Here is a 17,509-nt window from a genome sequence, read left to right as displayed (position 1 = left end):
TATGTCCCTAGCACAATATTATGTTAGGCCTCTATTAGCTTACTGTATGTCCCTAGCACAATATTATGTTAGGCCTCTATTAGCTTACTGTATGTCCCTAACACAATATTATGTTAGGCCTCTATTAGCTTACTGTATGTCCCTAGCACAATATTATGTTAGGCCTCTATTAGCTTACTGTATGTCCCTAACACAATATTATGTTAGGCCTCTGTTAGCTTACTGTATGTCCCCAGCACAATATTATGTTAGGCCTCTATTAGCTTACTGTATGTCCCTAACACAATATTATGTTAGGCCTCTGTTAGCTTACTGTATGTCCCTAGCACAATATTATGTTAGGCCTCTATTAGCTTACTGTATGTCCCTAGCACAATATTCTGTTAGGCCTCTGTTAGCTTACTGTATGTCCCTAGCACAATATTCTGTTAGGCCTCTGTTAGCTTACTGTATGTCCCTAGCACAATATTATGTTAGGCCTCTATTAGCTTACTGTATGTCCCTAGGACAATATTCTGTTAGGCCTCTGTTAGCTTACTGTATGTCCCTAGGACAATATCCTGTTAGGCCTCTGTTAGCTTACTGTATGTCCCTAGCACAATATTCTGTTAGGCCTCTGTTAGCTTACTGTATCTCCCTAGCACAATATTCTGTTAGGCCTCTATTAGCTTACTGTATGGCCCTAGGACAATATTCTGTTAGGCCTCTGTTAGCTTACTGTATGTCCCTAGCACAATATCCTGTTAGGCCTCTGTTAGGTTACTGTATGTCCCTAGGACAATATTCTGTTAGGCCTCTGTTAGCTTACTGTATGTCCCTAGCACAATATTCTGTTAGGCCTCTATTAGCTTACTGTATGTCCCTAGCACAATATCCTGTTAGGCCTCTGTTAGCTTACTGTATGTCCCTAGCACAATATCCTGTTAGGCCTCTGTTAGCTTACTGTATGTCCCTAGCACAATATTATGTTAGGCCTCTGTTAGCTTACTGTATGTCCCTAGCACAATATTCTGTTAGGCCTCTGTTAGCTTACTGTATGTCCCTAGCACAATATTCTGTTAGGCCTCTGTTAGCTTACTGTATGTCCCTAGCACAATATTATGTTAGGCCTCTGTTAGCTTACTGTATGTCCCTAGCACAATATCCTGTTAGGCCTCTGTTAGCTTACTGTATGTCCCTAGCACAATATTATGTTAGGCCTCTATTAGCTTACTGTATCTCCCTAGCACAATATTCTGTTAGGCCTCTGTTAGCTTACTGTATGTCCCTAGGACAATATCCTGTTAGGCCTCTGTTAGCCTACTCAACAAGCATCACAGACGAATATACATAAGTACAGACAGGTGGGTTGTGACCAACAAAACCGATGGGTGTGCAACTTTGGATTTCAATCAAAGGATTATTGACTAATAAGTAAATTACATTTTGTTGCCAAATGTTTACTGAAAACACAAATTAATTCGAACAATATGCACTTGTCCCCATTACAATGGCATCCTATTATCTATGTACTGTACAACAGGGCCCACTGGGCTCTGGTCAAAAGTAGTGCACTATATAGGGAATAGGATGCTATTTGGGACACATCCTCTCTCCATCTATGACTTGTTTGTAACTGGACATTTTCAACAGCTATGAATATATGCGCCATTTGAAAGCACTTGAGGGCTTGGATGTTTTTGTGAATACAGCTGACATACGCTGAGTGTACAAAGCATTAGGAACATCTTCCTAATATTGATTTGCACCATCCCCTTTTGCCCTAAGAACAGCCTCAATTTGTCTGGGCTTTGACTCTAAAAAAAAAATCATTCCGTAGGGATGCTGGCCCATATTGACTTCAATGCTTCCCACAGTTGTGTCAAGTTCCGTAGGGATGCTGGCCCATATTGACTTCAATGCTTCCCACAGTTGTGTCAAGTTCCGTAGGGATGCTGGCCCATATTGACTTCAATGCTTCCCACAGTTGTGTCAAGTTCCGTAGGGATGCTGGCCCATATTGACTTCAATGCTTCCCACAGTTGTGTCAAGTTGGCTGGATATCCTTTGGGTGGTAGAACATTCTTGATACATACGGGAAACTGTTTAGCATGAAAATCCCAGTAGCGTTGCAGTTCTTGACACAAACCGGTACGCCTGGCACCTACTACCATACCCCGTTCAAAAGCACTTAAATATTTTGTCTTGCCCATTCACCCTCTGAATGCCACACACACAATCCATGTCTCAATTGTCACAAGGCTTTAAAATCATTTTTTATCCTGTGTCCTCCCCTTCATCTACACTGATTGAAGTGGATTTAACAGGTGACATCAATAAGGGATCATAGCTTTCACCTGGATTCACCTGATCAGTCTATGTCATGGAAAGAGCAGGTGTCCTTAATGTTTTGTACACTCAGTGTATCTGTGTTAGTGTCATGTCCCACTTGGTGTCACCCCAACATAGCATCAGGCACAGCCAGGTTAGTGAATGTAACCTATCATCACATTCTGGTTAACTAAAATTAACATGTTTGTTATACTTATTAACCCCACTCTATCTCTATATCTCTCCCTCTCTCTCTCTCTGCCCGGTCTATCTCTCTTTCTCTCTCTCTCATTTCCCTCTCTCTCTCTGTCTCCCTCTCTCTCTCTCTGTCTCTCTCTCTGCTCTCTCTCTGTCTCTCTCTCTGTCTCTCTTTCTGTCTCTCTTTCTGTCTCTCTCTTTCTGTCTGTCTCCCTCTCTCTCTCTCTCTTTCTCTCTCGCTCTCCCTCTCTCTCTGATAAACTTTGTAATGAAGATAATTGATGCATTGTCACTTGGAGCTTCATGATGCAGTCCCTGATGATGCAGTCCCCGATGATGCAGTCCCCGATGATGCAGTCCCCGATGATGCAGCACCCGATGATGCAGTCCCCGATGATGCAGTCCCTGATGATGCAGTCCCTGATGTAAAATTTCAATTCTTAGGAAATCATTTGGAATGAAAAATAAAATCTCTGAAACAAAGATTGAGAGAGAGAGAGAGTGTGTGTGTGTGGTGTGTATGAGTGTGTGAACGTGTATTGTAAAAGGTGTGATACAGACTAGTATGCTGTTGGTTTTTACAGCTGTTATCTGAACACAGTCCACTAGATGGCAGCAGACACCTCTTAGTATGAAGGCATTCAGCTCTGACAACATCTGCCTAGTCACAGTTCTAGGACCAGTTATCTCTCATTCTGTCCTTTTCCCATGTCATTTTCCCTTTAGGGTTAAAACACAAAACAGACCCTAGGTCAGTGTATGGGGTGACTTCCAACTTCAAGTTGGAGGCTCTGTAGTTGTCTTTGACAGTAAGTTGTAGTTACCCCAGTCCCATTGATTGATATAAGCTATTTTCTTTTTTTATTGCCATTTTAGTAGCCAACAGCAGTCTGCCCCTCCTGCAGTTCCTCTGCTAACAGTAGATGATTCCTCAGCTTCGTATGGAGCTGAAAATTCAACGTGTATATCACTTCTTCATGATGTACAGAGATGTATCTAACTTTGGGGCAAATCCTAACTTCCATTGAAGTCGAATTTTCACTTGATGGCCCATTGACATCATTGCATGACTAAGTAAAAAATCGACTTAAAAGTTATTATTCACCTCTATGTATCTAGTATCTATTACCGTGATCTGGGTTTTTCCAGGCATTACCTATGACACTGAAATGACCTGGGAACAGTTTGTATTATACCATTTGTTACTTCCTGACAGAGGAGCTAATATTAGAGACTGGCGACTTGAGAAAACTGGTAGAGTTTGTTGACAAAAACAAGGTTTAATTCCTGGCCACCTCAAGACACCCTCGTGTCGACCGCACCTCCTGCAGCCGCAGACATAAAAAGCTATTTTTACGCCTCACTTTTATTACGTCTTATTTTTACGTCTATGACAGGAAACGCCTACAAAACCGGCCCTGCTCCTCCTCCCCACCGCCCCCTCTGTCTGGGGCAGGAACTACACTGAGTGAGATCACACTTTGGGCACTATTCAATCCAAATGGGTATCCAGTTTTCCGTGGTAAGACAACAACAACAACATTATTCCTAAACTAAGATAACGAGAGTTTGTATGTGGTAGTAAATTTAAACTGTTTACTTACAACTTTCAACAGTTGAGTTTCTGTCTGTTCCACATGCTTTAGATGCTGTTGTTTATTGCATAATAAACTAAACTGCATATTGCAATTTAGAGTCTGCTACACAAGAAGGATGTTGTTTTTGTCTTATTAACCAGGACACTTGGTCTGTATGTTTGGTTGAACAGTTGGGGTGGGGAGTGTTGAGGGACCAGACAGCCCCTGGTTGGGGTGGGGAGTGTTGAGGGACCAGACAGACCCTGGTTGGGGTGGGGAGTGTTGAGGGACCAGACAGCCCCTGGTTGGGGTGTGTTGAGGGACCAGACAGCCCCTGGTTGGGGTGGGGAGTGTTGAGGGACCAGACAGCCCCTGGTTGGGGTGTGTTGAGGGACCAGACAGCCCCTGGTTGGGGTGTATTGAGGGACCAGACAGCCCCAGGTTGGGGTGTGTTGAGGGACCAGACAGCCCCTGGTTGGGGTGTGTTGAGGGACCAGACAGCCCCTGGTTGGGGTGTGTTGAGGGACCAGACAGCCCCTGGTTGGGGTGTGTTGAGGGACCAGACAGCCCCTGGTTGGGGTGGGGAGTGTTGAGGGACCAGACAGACCCTGGTTGGGGTGTGTTGAGGGACCAGACAGCCCCTGGTTGGGGTGTATTGAGGGACCAGACAGACCCTGGTTGGGGTGGGGAGTGTTCTTTCCTCCTTTTCTCCTGTCCCCCTCATCTCATTCTCTCCTGCCATGGTTCTTGTCTCTGTATTTAGAATTGTGTCCGTTGGGAGGAAAAACAAACCTCTCCTCTGTAGCCGCAGCTGCAGCCGACTCCACAGACACACAGCTGTGGATTGTGGTGTACTGTATCCATCTGTGTGTGTGTGTGTGTGTGTCTGAGTAAACCGTGATTCAGGATGGTGAGGAGTGGGAGGCTGCGTCTCGGTCCGACTCAGCACCGGGCCTCACATCACACACCACCTGACCCCACACCACACTGGACGGACCACCTAAACAGGATATGGCTGCCAGAGGCCAGAGTAACAGGACTAATAGATACTGCATCATGTTCTTATTCCTCTCATACGTAATGTTACCATTTGGTTGGCATGGTAGTATTCCACACTGCCTGTCTCTAGCCATAATATGACGTTCTGCTTGGTATAGTGGGTAGTGGTGTGGTGGAGCTGGAAAACTTTTCTCCTGGTGTTTTGACCAGAGCGGAGTGAGGAGAGTTTTCCTTCCATCCCAGGCTTGTGTGTCTTCACCAGAGTAGACCAGGGCTGAGAGAGGGAGGCTAGCTTTCCTCCCAGGCTGGTGTGTCTTCACCAGAGCAGAGCAGGGCTGAGAGAGGGAGGCTAGCTTTCCTCCCAGGCTGGTGTGTCTTCACCAGAGCAGAGCAGGGCTGAGAGAGGGAGGCTAGCTTTCCTCCCAGGCTGGTGTGTTTTGACCAGAGCAGAGCAGTGCTGAGAGAGGGAGGCTAGCTTTCCTCCCAGGCTGGTGTGTTTTGACCAGAACAGAGCAGGGCTGAGAGAGGGAGGCTAGCTTTCCTCCCAGGCTGGTGTGTCTTCACCAGGACAGACCAGGGCTGAGATAGGGAGGCTAGCTTTCCTCCCAGGCTGGTGTGTCTTCACCAGGACAGACCAGGGCTGAGATAGGGAGGCTAGCTTTCCTCCCAGGCTGGTGTGTTTTGACCAGGACAGAGATGAGACAATGCCTGGGATATTGGGTATAGTGGTGTGGTGGATCTGGAAAACATGTCTGGTTCTGCTGGTGTTTTGACGAGAGAGCAGAGCAGGGCATGACAGAGTCAGTCTGCATCCCAAATGGCACCCTATTTCTTCTTTGGTGGGTGTTTATTTTTGTCCTATTTCACACATGTACTAGTGTGTATTATATGCATGTGTGAATTAGAAATGTGTTTTTGTATATCCCATCACCCTCGGAGACACCCTGGGTGAGTGGGGTCACGGACAGGTTCTTTGTGCACTACTCCATGGGCCCTGGTTAAAAGTAATGCACTATTTAGGGAATAGTGAGGCTAGTTTTCCTCCCATCCAATGCCTGCATGGTCTTATATAACCATGACCAGGCCAGACGGGCACAAGGGGAATGTGGGTAGTTGAGTTGCCCAGGCTGACCCAACAGATGGAGTAATATCTTTTTTAAATGTTAAAAAGATGTTTCAGTCAATGTACCCGTAGAAAGCTCATACACAATACTATATATCTCTTCACTGTAAGAGGAGAAGTCAGATTGCATTTAATTTGAGTCAATTTAGGAAGTAAACTGAAACTGTCATTCAAATTTTCCTCAATGAAAAGTGAATGAGATGTGTTGTTATAGAGGTGAAGGGTTGTCTGCATCTCAAAATGGCAAGCTATTCCCTACATAGTTGTTGTCTTCTCTAGGCTAAAGGCCTTCTCTTCTCAGTGATAAACAATCTTGTTGTTGTTGTCCCTGTCTGTGTAATTACTGCCCTGGTATGTTTCACATCTCAGCAGCAACACACAAACACAGACTATGGTGAACCCCAGGAGGTATAGACTTTTACCACCAACCCAGACTCTGGGTTAACCCTTTACTATATCAGCCCTGGGTTGGCTAGCCAAGTGCTGGGTTTACCCTCGACTTGGCCTTTGGTTGCAGTTAGTGTTTGGTTAGCTGGATTAGTTAGTACTGCGTTAACTCTCTCTAGCTCTCATGCTGTACCGGCCTTCATTTTAAGCTCTTTTTTTTTGTTTCCCACAAAAATAACGTCTGTGAGTCCTCAAAACAAGGCTTCAGTAAAAAGCCCATTAGAAACAGCAGATTTTATAAATCACCCTGGTTTCAGTGGGATGGGATCTACTGCTGTTAAATTGGTAGATATAGCAATGTGCCCTACGCACAGAGAGAGACGCATTGAAGAGCTGGGTTACTGTGGTGGAGGGAAAGGATGATTTGATTAAACCAATGTGCCCTGCCCTTGTTATTGCCCTACGCTGGGTAACAGAGAAGGAGAGAGAGAGGGAGAAAAAGAGAGGAGAGAGGGAGAATGTTGTGTACTGTGGGAGAATCAGAGAGTTTATTTTTTCAGACAGATGGATGTCTTTCTGTTGTGTCTGCAGATACACAGTCACCTCAGAAGCCAAGGAGAGATGCTGATGGGTTCTGGTCTAGTGGCTGGCCTTAAGAGGTGTGTGTGTGTGTGTGTGTGTGTGTGTGTGTGTGTGTGTGTGTGTGTGTGTGTGTGTGTGTGTGTGTGTGTGTGTGTGTGTGTGTGTGTGTGGACATATAAGTATATGATATACATGCACGTGAATATATGGGTAGATACTCTCCAGTCTAAGCCAAACCTTAAACAGTAGAGCAGAGTTAGCCACCAGTCTCCACTAGAATTTATACTGTTGTTTATTCTCTTTCTGAGATGACCACAGACTGACTACTGCTTATCCTGCTGCTTCCCTCAGAACAGACAGGGGAGAGGGGGGGAGTGAAGAGAGAGGGGAGGCAGAGGAGAGAGAGTGTGTGAGGTAGAGACAGAGAGACATAGAGAGGAGAGAAAGAGAGACAGAGAAAGTGGAGAGGTGGTGAAGGAGAGACAGGAGAGAGAGTGACATCCACTATGTCTACCTCTTGGGCCGTTAGTGGTCAGTGTGGTTGAGATAACTCCAGGTCTCCACAGCCAGCCCAGCCCAGGGGTTTTGGTTGATCTGTATAGAGTAGACTAGAACCCTTTGAAGAACCCTTTTTTGTTCCACATAGAACTCTTTTGGGTTCCATGTAGAACCCTCTGTGGAAAAGGTTTTACAAGGAACCCAAAATTGTTGTACCTGGAGCCTAAAAGGGTTCTTCAAAGGGTTGTACTATGGGGACAGCTGAAGAACCCTTTAAGGTTCTAGATAGCACTTTATTTTCTATGATTGTAGAGGTAAGTAGACAGAGTGGCAGAGAGAGAAAAAGAAAGAAAGGGAATGAGAGAGAGGTGCAGAGCAGTTTGTAGTCAGGGGGCGTTCTGGGGCAGCCAGCCCCGCAGCGCTGCAATTATAGACATTTACATTTTTTCCCAAAGAGGAGCACCACTTCTTCCATAACTGCTTATCTGACGCTCTCACCCAGCGTATTCTATCTCATATACACAGAGAGCCTTATTCTAATGTATCTCTAGAAGATTGTGCGGTAACAGGAAAGGCCTCTTTATCTGTGACGTCTTCTCGTTGACCTAGAACGTTTCCACCTCGTTTTAAAGTTACATCATGCTGGGGTACGAGTAGGGGGTTGTGGGAGTGTACCGGATACTGTATGAGTGGTGGGTTGTGTGAGTGTGTGGGTACGTGTGGTGGGTTGTGTGAGTGTGTGGGTACGTGTGGTGGGTTGTGTGAGTGTGTGGTGGGTTGTGTGAGTGTGTGGGTATGTGTGGTGGGTTGTGTGAGTGTGTGGGTACGTGTGGTGGGTTGTGTGAGTGTGTGGGTACGTGTGGTGGGTTGTGTGAGTGTGTGGGTACGTGTGGTGGGTTGTGTGAGTGTGTGGTGGGTTGTGTGACTGTGTGGGTACGTGTGGTGGGTTGTGTGAGTGTGTGGGTACGTGTGGTGGGTTGTGTGAGTGTGTGGGTACGTGTGGTGGGTTGTGTGAGTGTGTGGGTACGTGTGGTGGGTTGTGTGTGTGAATGTATGCGTTAGGGATTTAAAGTGTGGTGTTATCTGAAGTGTGTTTTACTGAGCCCAGCAGTGTAGATTGCGGTGGAAAGGCTTGGCATTGACAGATACATTCATTTCAGTGTGCAGGATACAGGGAGATGTACTGCTAAATTACAACTGTGCCAACAGTTGATATGGCCTATTCAGTTATTATGACATTCTGTAACGTCTTCTTCAAGACCTTTACTGTAACACCATTTAATACACATACTGGATATTGCATCATAAATGATACACATTACTTTTATTTATTTAATCATTTATCTCAATCATTAAATCACAGATTCACACGTTCCCCATTTGATCTTGTGAGATCTTATAATGACACAGGATCCACTTGATCCAGCTTGTTGGTAGCCATGTTCATTCTCTCCCCTGCCGGGTCGGTTTTCTGGTAGCATGTTCATTCTCTCCCCTGCAGGGTCGGTTTGGAAAGCGTAATCATGTGGCTCCGGTGAGCTGCTAAAATAGCATCTAGGAAATTCCTGGAGTGGTTAGGATTGCAAAAAGATCGACTGTTTACCGCTACACTGCTCACACACACGCGCGTACGCACACACACACACACACACACACACACATACAGTACAATGCACATGTAGGCTACTTCCACAGCTTTACATTACAATGAGAGAAAACCAAGACTGACAAAGTGTGGATGTTTCCATGTGCTAGTGGCTCCCTCACAGCAGCTGCTGCAGGACAGTATGTTTCTCTCTCTGTCCTAGTGGGACTGAGCACGCTCTCTGTCCATCCATTACACACAAACACACACTGAAGCTGTTTGTCTGAATGTCATCAGACAGACATTGCCTGTTCAGACACGCTCTGTCTGGTCGCCAGGAGACACAGTGTCTGTTAGGTTACACTGTCCTTACCTTAGTTCACCGTTTCAGCTGGTAACTCCTGGTATTTACTGAGAAATGATGTGCCTTTTGGTACTTACATGCTTTCTGGTATTTCAAATAGTTCAACACAATTGATGATGATTGGTTAGAGATTAATTTCAAAGAAACTAAAGCATGTTTAATTATTATATAATAACCACTTTCTCCTGATATGAGCAAGTTTTGTTTTCAGAGGTTGCAACTTCAATTAAATTGCAGTTTGAGGTGAATGTAATGGCATAATTGATACAATGGTGTGAATGTGGCAGAATGCACCTGGAACAGAGACAGAGTTATGATTGTGTGTGTTTGTGCCCACCTGGGTTATTGTATTGTGGTGTCGTGGGGAGTGTATGAGGGGAGTTATGTTATTGTGGTGTGTGTTGTTGGATGAGCTCAGGGTGACATCCAACATACACTCACACACATAGCAAGTTCAAATGTGTTAAAGGAGGCCGTGTGTGTGGATCTTGTCACTGCGCTGTGTCACCTTGTGTGCGGAGCATATACATGTGTTTGTATGTGTGTGTACATGTAATTTCCTTACTTCCTCAGTGCATATAGAGACAAAGCATGCTCATAATGTATGGGCACATTCAATGGGAGAGACAAACAAACAGCTGAACTGTATTAATTTGAAAAGTGGGCAAGAGGCCAATGCTTGTCCTCATATTGGGCTGTGTCCTATTTTCTCAGCACGTGTTACTTAACACGCCTCTACAACCACAGAGAAAAAAAACTTCCCTGGAAAATTACCCACCCCCTCGCCTCAACTCGCCTAGCGATCCGCCCTGCATGTTGACTCACGCCCCCATGGCCCAAGACGTTCTGTCTGGTTCAGGGTTCTGATGTGGGTTGGTGGTGAGGGCCTTTTCCTTCCGCTGTAACATGACTTATACTTCTGACATCTTATTCTCATTACAGGGAAAACATGCTTTACATTGAGTGCATATGAAGGACATGTTTAAGACATATATGTGGACATAGTCCTATTTAGCAGAGAGCTAGGAAAGTGATGTGTATCTGGACGTGATCTGCAAAATGCCCCTTATATAAAGTATGTGTACAGTAAGCAACTTCTAATGCATCATTTGAATAATTTAAGGTAGCACCTCTACTATACCCCTATCATAGGTGTCCTATGGGGAAATCTTTATGGCATTACTAAGTTCTTATATTTCAAGTTCAACGTTTTCATTTATCAAATAGCAGACAGCACATTGTCTAAAATATTTGATTTAAAAGATTTCAGTTTATAGGCCTATTATTCACTTATTCACTGTTTCCTTGAAATGTGTTTTGACAGGGCCATAGGGCTCTGGTCAAAAGTACTGCACTATATAGGGAAGTCTGCCATTTTGGATGCAAACATGGTCTCTATGGAAGAGACAACTACAGTTATTTGACCTCTCCCAGTTGTAGGTCAGTTTGCCCTCTTTCCATAGGGCCTGGTGGAATACAAACCGAGCTGCCCCATTTCATTAGTGAAGCAGAGTAATTCAGTGTGGATTCCAGCCTATTGTTTCTCCCTAAACTGACTAGACTGAAGGTGTGGCATTTATACTGCATGTCGTTGTACATGTAGCCTTGAATCCCAGGCTTCTCCACCAGATTCAATTCAGTAAGCAGAGTGACCGAGAGTACCATGGTGTCAAAACACAATGTAGTCTTCACTGAACAGTTGCACATGGAAATCTGGCCAAAATCGAATATTTTACTGTCATTATCTGTTGAACAAAACAACGTTCGTCCATAGTTTTGGTTGGTTGTAACACTGTCATCCAAGAGTTGCTGAAGTTCCTTCAGTAACAAAACAACCTTGACATATAGGCTATCCTGGGACAGCAGTGTTTTAGTCTAGAATCTGCTAAATGTAATGAGCTACTTGTTGCCAATGAGACAGCAATGTCAACAAACAAATCCAGCGTGACTAGCCAATAGCAACAGAGCATGAGCTGGTGGTGTAGCAGTCTTTACCTGGAGTTCAGTTTGTTACATGGAAGTTCTAGAATCTACCATCTATGAAGTCAAAACTCTGTAGAAATAAGCATACTGTACAGCATGGCTAAATTCAGAGAAAAAAGAAGCAACATGTCATGAACTTAGAGTTGATTTTCCAGTGAAGCAGATCTTAGTGGTTGTCAAGGTCACAGGGTAGTCTCGTGATCACACCCTGCTATCACCCGTGCCAACTGTTGCCGGGGGGATAGATAGCGAGCGTTACCGCGGGGACCTATGTTTAGTGGTGTCCTGCCTCAGGCTGCAGTGTTTAAGAAAAAGACAAAGTGTTGAAAAGGGAAAACCACAACGAGCAGTTAGCTGTGCCCTGGCTGGCTGGGGATGTGTCTGAGACAGATGTACACACACTGCCAATGGAAGGGTGGAAGCAGAACTAGAAGTCATACAACAGTAAATAAAGTGAACATATGTCTTGTTGGAGCAATAGTCATGGGATTAAACTCCATTATGTCCAGTAGAACTGGAGGAAACCTTCATATCCTGGTCCACTTCAACGGTATGCAGATGTACTTCATGCCAACAGGTTGACTAATACAGTAGAAACCAACAGTTATAGAAGACAACAGAGTTTTAGCAGGAGGATTGTTTATTGGTGTTGTGCTTTGAGCTGCAACCCTCCTCTGTTCTATTGTCATCTCTGTGACTGACTGGTGGCTCGTAACAAAGCAATAAATATGGAGGATATAAAACCATGCCTGCATATAATGCCAGGGAATAATTTACACTAGAAAAGAGTAATGACACGGTGGCAGCAGCTGGTAGAAAGAGTGTTGCTAGCTGCAGGACAGAATGACGTAGAAATGTTTAAGGCAAGGCACACCTCTCCTTCTCCTCTTGCAGGCAGATATATCCTTCTCTTAGCCGATAGACTGACCTGGAAGAACACAGAACACAAACCTATTAGTTGTGATTTATACAACACACACCTAGTATATTTAGACGCACAAGTATTAGTTGTTTTACACAAGAAAACTCAGACGTTTATTTACACAACAAAATTCTCTCACACAAAGATATGTTTAGTTACATACAAACAACTATTTGTTAGTATCTACAGGTAGTGATGTTTTCAAGGTTGAGGCTGACATGAGGGGGACAATAATGAGTGTGGGACAGCAAGGAAACGTACCTTTGTTGCTTACAGACACTTCTGGATGTTGTTCAGGACGTCTTCGTAGACAGCGTTGTACAGCTGTTCCTTTGACTTAGTTCCATCTAGCTGCACTGTAAACACCACACAAATAATTAGTAACATGAAAACAGATACTACACAAGTAGGAGAACCGATATGCCGTGTACACACACACACCGACAGAAGCATTACACATTTATCACAAACACATGATTTAATGGGAGCATGGATATACTGTGCACATACACTTACCAATATCAACTCCTAATGTTTCCATGATGAGCTTGTGTTTGGTGTACATGGGCCAGACGTGACCATCAAACAGACCCGGGGGATCTGGTACCTTGTAGTTCCTTGAGCTGCACACAGGACACACACACACACACACGACACACACACACAGGACACACACACACACAGGACACACACACACAGGACACACACACACAGGACACACACACACAGGACACACACACACAGGACACACACACACAGGACACACACACACAGGATTAGCTGAAAGGTTACTTCACAACAGTAAAGCAGCAAAAGCTGGATGTTCAGGTAGATATGTCCGTGTTTAACTTACCACCTCCTCTTTTTGCATACTTCGTATGGAATGGAAATAAAATAGCGTTGGTTCAGTACGTCGATCAAAGGTCTGCAGGAACACACAAACAGAATTGGAAATATTATACGTTTTATAAGTTGACAGAATGAGATGAAAGTACATCTCACTCCTGTGTGGAATGTACCAGCACCTCACCCAGAGTTTTAGGGAGAGAACAGACACTCCAGACAGGCTTTTCACTCATAGCTGTGAAAGCATTTCATTTTCAATTTACATGCTTGTTACTTAGTTAAACAGGAGGAAATAGTCAAAGTATTGACCAAGTGTACTGGTGTTACTACTACTATATTACTGTGGTATTATACTTTACATATAACTACAAAGCTGCTAGATGAACCAGATCTAGAACTAATGGTGTTCTACTAGGAGAGACACAGAAACACATTCTGTCCTCCTCACCCAGAGTTGAGGAGCAGGAAGAGAGGAAGAAGGAGAGAGAGAGACAAGAGTTCTCACCCGTAGGTGTAAAGCAGGAATCCTTCCACGATGAGGATGTGAGTTCCCTCATCCCTGTGGTCAGACTCCGGGAGAATCTCGGTATCCAAAGTGTTGTTGACGCCGTGCGACCTTTCAAACTTCACCGGGTCGTCAAGCCAGGCGTAGATGGTACTCATCATGGCGTCCATGTCGAGGGCAGTGATGACTGGAGGGATGATGGAAAGGAAAAAGGCATATAAAAGGAGAGACAGTGAGAAACGAAGCGATGTACAGCTAAAATCCGCCTTCTAGGTTTAGAAGCATGATGATTGTATTAAGTAGTAGTGTGTTACACACCCACAGACTCACCCCCCCCAACCCTTCCAGAAAGAACCCGTCTTACCATCATACTGCTTAAAGCCATCTTCACCAACTTCAATCTGATCTTGTGGCTGAAACATACATGAATGAGATGTACCCAGGTACATTCTAACATTCTGCCATATGAACACCTCTCAGGGTCTGCCAACCCTCCCTCACGCCTCTCTCCCAACACACACTGAAGGAAATACTAGTTCTTCTATCCAAGCAATGACATCAATATAGATTCAAAGCTCTAGCCCATGTGCAATGTGGGTTTACTCTATCACTAGCATAACGACCAACATAATAACGACAGTAATAGCTATAGTAATACACACATAAGAGACTCACCTTGAAAAAGTCATCCTGATGAACCACACAACTGTTGGGAAGGTTCTTCATCAGTTTGTTGGTGAGGGTGGTCTTTCCCCCGTTGGTTACGCTGTAAAAACATACACAATCACATATGGTAAGAAACACCACGAGTGAGGGCGCTGTATTGTACAACGTCGCTGGCATTACATATGAATGGCAACTAGTGGGCAGAGGGACAGATAACGATTACACACGTTTGTATTCTTTTAGCGCCACAGGTAACATTGTAACGTTAAATCGCCCGACGCTGGCAACATTATTGTAGTGAATTAACGTTTCAATGACGGCTGCACACGTATTACATATCACAACCGGAAACTAACCTCTTCGCCACAGACAGAAGGGGTTATAAATATATTGGTATTCGCTCCCGGGCGATGAGGCTATGTCAGAAGCATATTTAGGGTATTTATTAGACAATGGAAATATACTGCTGGAAAGGGAAGGGCTGTAAAGTCGCCACGATGACAGAAAGAGAACGGACAAGCGGTATTCCTATGGAACGCGCCCAGCCCCACGTGCTGCGGCCTAGTAGGCTATATTACCGGTATTTCAAGACACTCACCCGCCGATGCCGATAATGTACTTCATCTTGTCAGACAGTGAAAGTTCAGGAAACTTGCAAAAAACGTCAAAAAAACAGGACCGGTCAGCCCTCTAGGAACTCAGTGATCAGACGGAAGAAAGCTTCAAAAGAGAAGGTTCAGTAAACGTCAACTACTTGATTCTTCCATGTTTCAGAATATGGTGAAAGGTTGGACGATGTCACTTCGCTGTGTGCTTCCACCAAGAGAGAAATGAACTGCTAGGCTCACTACTACGCTTACTGCCAGTTCAACGGTGATTGGCTATATAAACACTTCAGTCCCAGCGGAAACAAAAACCCACAGCCAATCAGGAAGCGTTGAAATCTTCACCCCCCGCTTTCCCCGCCCACCTTTTTTTCTAGAACCAATTAAAATAAATCTTGATTGCAAAAAAAAAATAGATTTTGTTGTTGTCTGTAAAAGGAAAAAAATAAAACACTTGTTCGTTCTTTGTCACCTCCCAATTGCCCCATCGTCTGTATTGGTTTGCTATGTATTTGTCATTAGCTTTATCCGATAAATTGTTCTGCTGATATAAGTCGGTTTTATAGACAGTCTGTACTGAGGAGTGACATAAAAGTAGGTGTCCATTGTACACAGTGTACATTTCCTGAGAGACTGTTATGCAATGTACGAGCTGCATATATTCTATACAGTACCAGTCAAAAGTCTGGACACACCTACTCATTGAAGGGGGTTTCTTTAATTTGACTTTTCTATATTGTAGAATAATAGTTAAGACATCAAAACTGTGAACTAACACATATGGAATCGCGTAGTAACACAAAAAAAAAGTGTTAAACAAATCGAAATATATTTTATATTTGAGATTCTTCAAAGTAGCCACCCTTTGCCTTGATGACAGCTTTGCACACTATTGGCATTCTCTCAACCAGCTTCACCTGGAATGCTTTTCCAACAGTCTTGATGGAGTTCCCACATATGCTGAGCACTTGTTGGCTGCTTTTCCTTTACTCTGTGGTCCAACTCATCCCAAACCATCTCAATTGGGTTGAGGTCAGGTGATTGTGGAGGCCAGGTCATCTGATGCAGCACTCCATAACTCTCCTTCTTGGTCAAATAGCCTTTACACAGCCGGGACGTGTGTTGGGTCATTGTGGTCATTGTTAGAGATCAACCGATTAATCGAAATGGCCGATTAATTAGGCCGATTTCAAGTTTTCATAACAATCGGTAATCGGTATTTTTGGCCACCAATTAAAAAAATTATTATAATAATAATAAAAAATGTTACACCTTTATTTAACTAGGCAAGTCAAATTAAGAACACATTCTTATTTTCAATGACGGCCTAGGAACGGGGGTTAACTGCCTTGTTCAGGGGCAGAACAACAGATTTTTACCTTGTCACCTCGGGGATTTGTTTTTGCAACCTTCCGGTTTCTAGTCCAACGCTCTATCCACCTGCCTTACATTGCACTCCACGAGGAGCCTGCATGGCAGGCTGACTACCTGTTACACGAGGGCAGCAAGAAGCCAAGGTAAGTTGCTAGCTAGTATTAAACTAAAATGTACCTAACCATAAACATCAATGCCTTTCTTTAAAATCAATACACAAGTATATATTTTTAAACCTGCATATTTAGTTAATATTGCCTGCTAACATGAATTTGTGTCACTTCTCTTGCGTTCCGTGCAAGCAGTCAGGGTATATACAGCAGTTAACATGAATTTGTGTCACTTCTCTTGCGTTCTGTGCAAGCAGTCAGGGTATATACAGCAGTTTGGGCCGCCTGGCTCATTGCGAACTGTGTGAAGTCCATTTGGAGTAGTTGTTCCCCTTGCTCTACATGGGTAACGCTGCTTCGAGGGTGCCTGTTGTCGATGTGTTTCTGGTTCGAGCCCAGGTAGGAGCGAGGAGAGGGACGGAATCTATACTGTTACACTGGCAATACTGAAGTGCCTATAAGAACATCCAATAGTCAAAGGTATATGAAATACAAATCGTATAGAGAGAAATAGTCCTATAATTCCTATAATAACTACAACCTAAAACTTCTTACCTGGGAATATTGAAGACTCATGTTAAAAGGAACCACCAGCTTTCATATGTTCTCATGTTCTGAGCAAGGAATTTAAATGTTAGCTTTTTTACATGGCACATATTGCACTTTTACTTTCTTCTCCAACACTTTGTTTTTGCGTTATTTAAACCAAATTGAACATGTTTCATTATTTATTTGAGGCTAAATTGATAGTATTTATGTATTATATTAAGTTAAAATAAGTGTTCATTCAGTATTGTTGTAATTGTCATTATTACAAATAAATAAATAAATAAATAATAAATAAAATAAGATTATTTCGTTTTTTTATTATTTTA

The 17,509-nt window shown here is 43.8% G+C and overlaps 1 protein-coding gene across 2 annotated transcripts; it reads right to left on the bottom strand.

Moving 5' to 3' along the window:
* Positions 1 to 12,228: 12,228 nt before the first annotated feature.
* mibp2 (muscle-specific beta 1 integrin binding protein 2) lies at positions 12,229 to 15,415 on the bottom strand. Of its 2 annotated transcripts, XM_014127317.3 has the most exons (8): positions 15,144 to 15,415; positions 14,555 to 14,645; positions 14,244 to 14,292; positions 13,880 to 14,066; positions 13,382 to 13,453; positions 13,045 to 13,151; positions 12,790 to 12,884; positions 12,229 to 12,534 (listed from the first exon to the last, which is right to left on the bottom strand). In XM_014127317.3, the coding sequence occupies exons 1-7, from the start codon at positions 15,167 to 15,169 to the stop codon at positions 12,799 to 12,801; spliced, it is 618 nt and encodes a 205-aa protein (XP_013982792.1). In that variant the 5' UTR covers positions 15,170 to 15,415; the 3' UTR covers positions 12,229 to 12,534; positions 12,790 to 12,798. The 2 variants fall into 2 exon arrangements, with proteins under 2 accessions (XP_013982792.1, XP_045545322.1); XM_045689366.2 differs by lacking the exon at positions 14,244 to 14,292 and having other exon boundaries at positions 15,144 to 15,389.
* Between the last annotated feature and the right edge of the window lie 2,094 nt (positions 15,416 to 17,509).

The sequence above is a fragment of the Salmo salar genome, chromosome 11 (genome assembly GCF_965601325.2).
Source record: "Salmo salar chromosome 11, fSalSal1, whole genome shotgun sequence".
Taxonomy (NCBI): domain Eukaryota; kingdom Metazoa; phylum Chordata; class Actinopteri; order Salmoniformes; family Salmonidae; genus Salmo; species Salmo salar.
The sequence above is the reverse complement of the archived record's forward strand: the minus strand, read 5'-3'. Positions and strand labels throughout refer to the sequence as shown.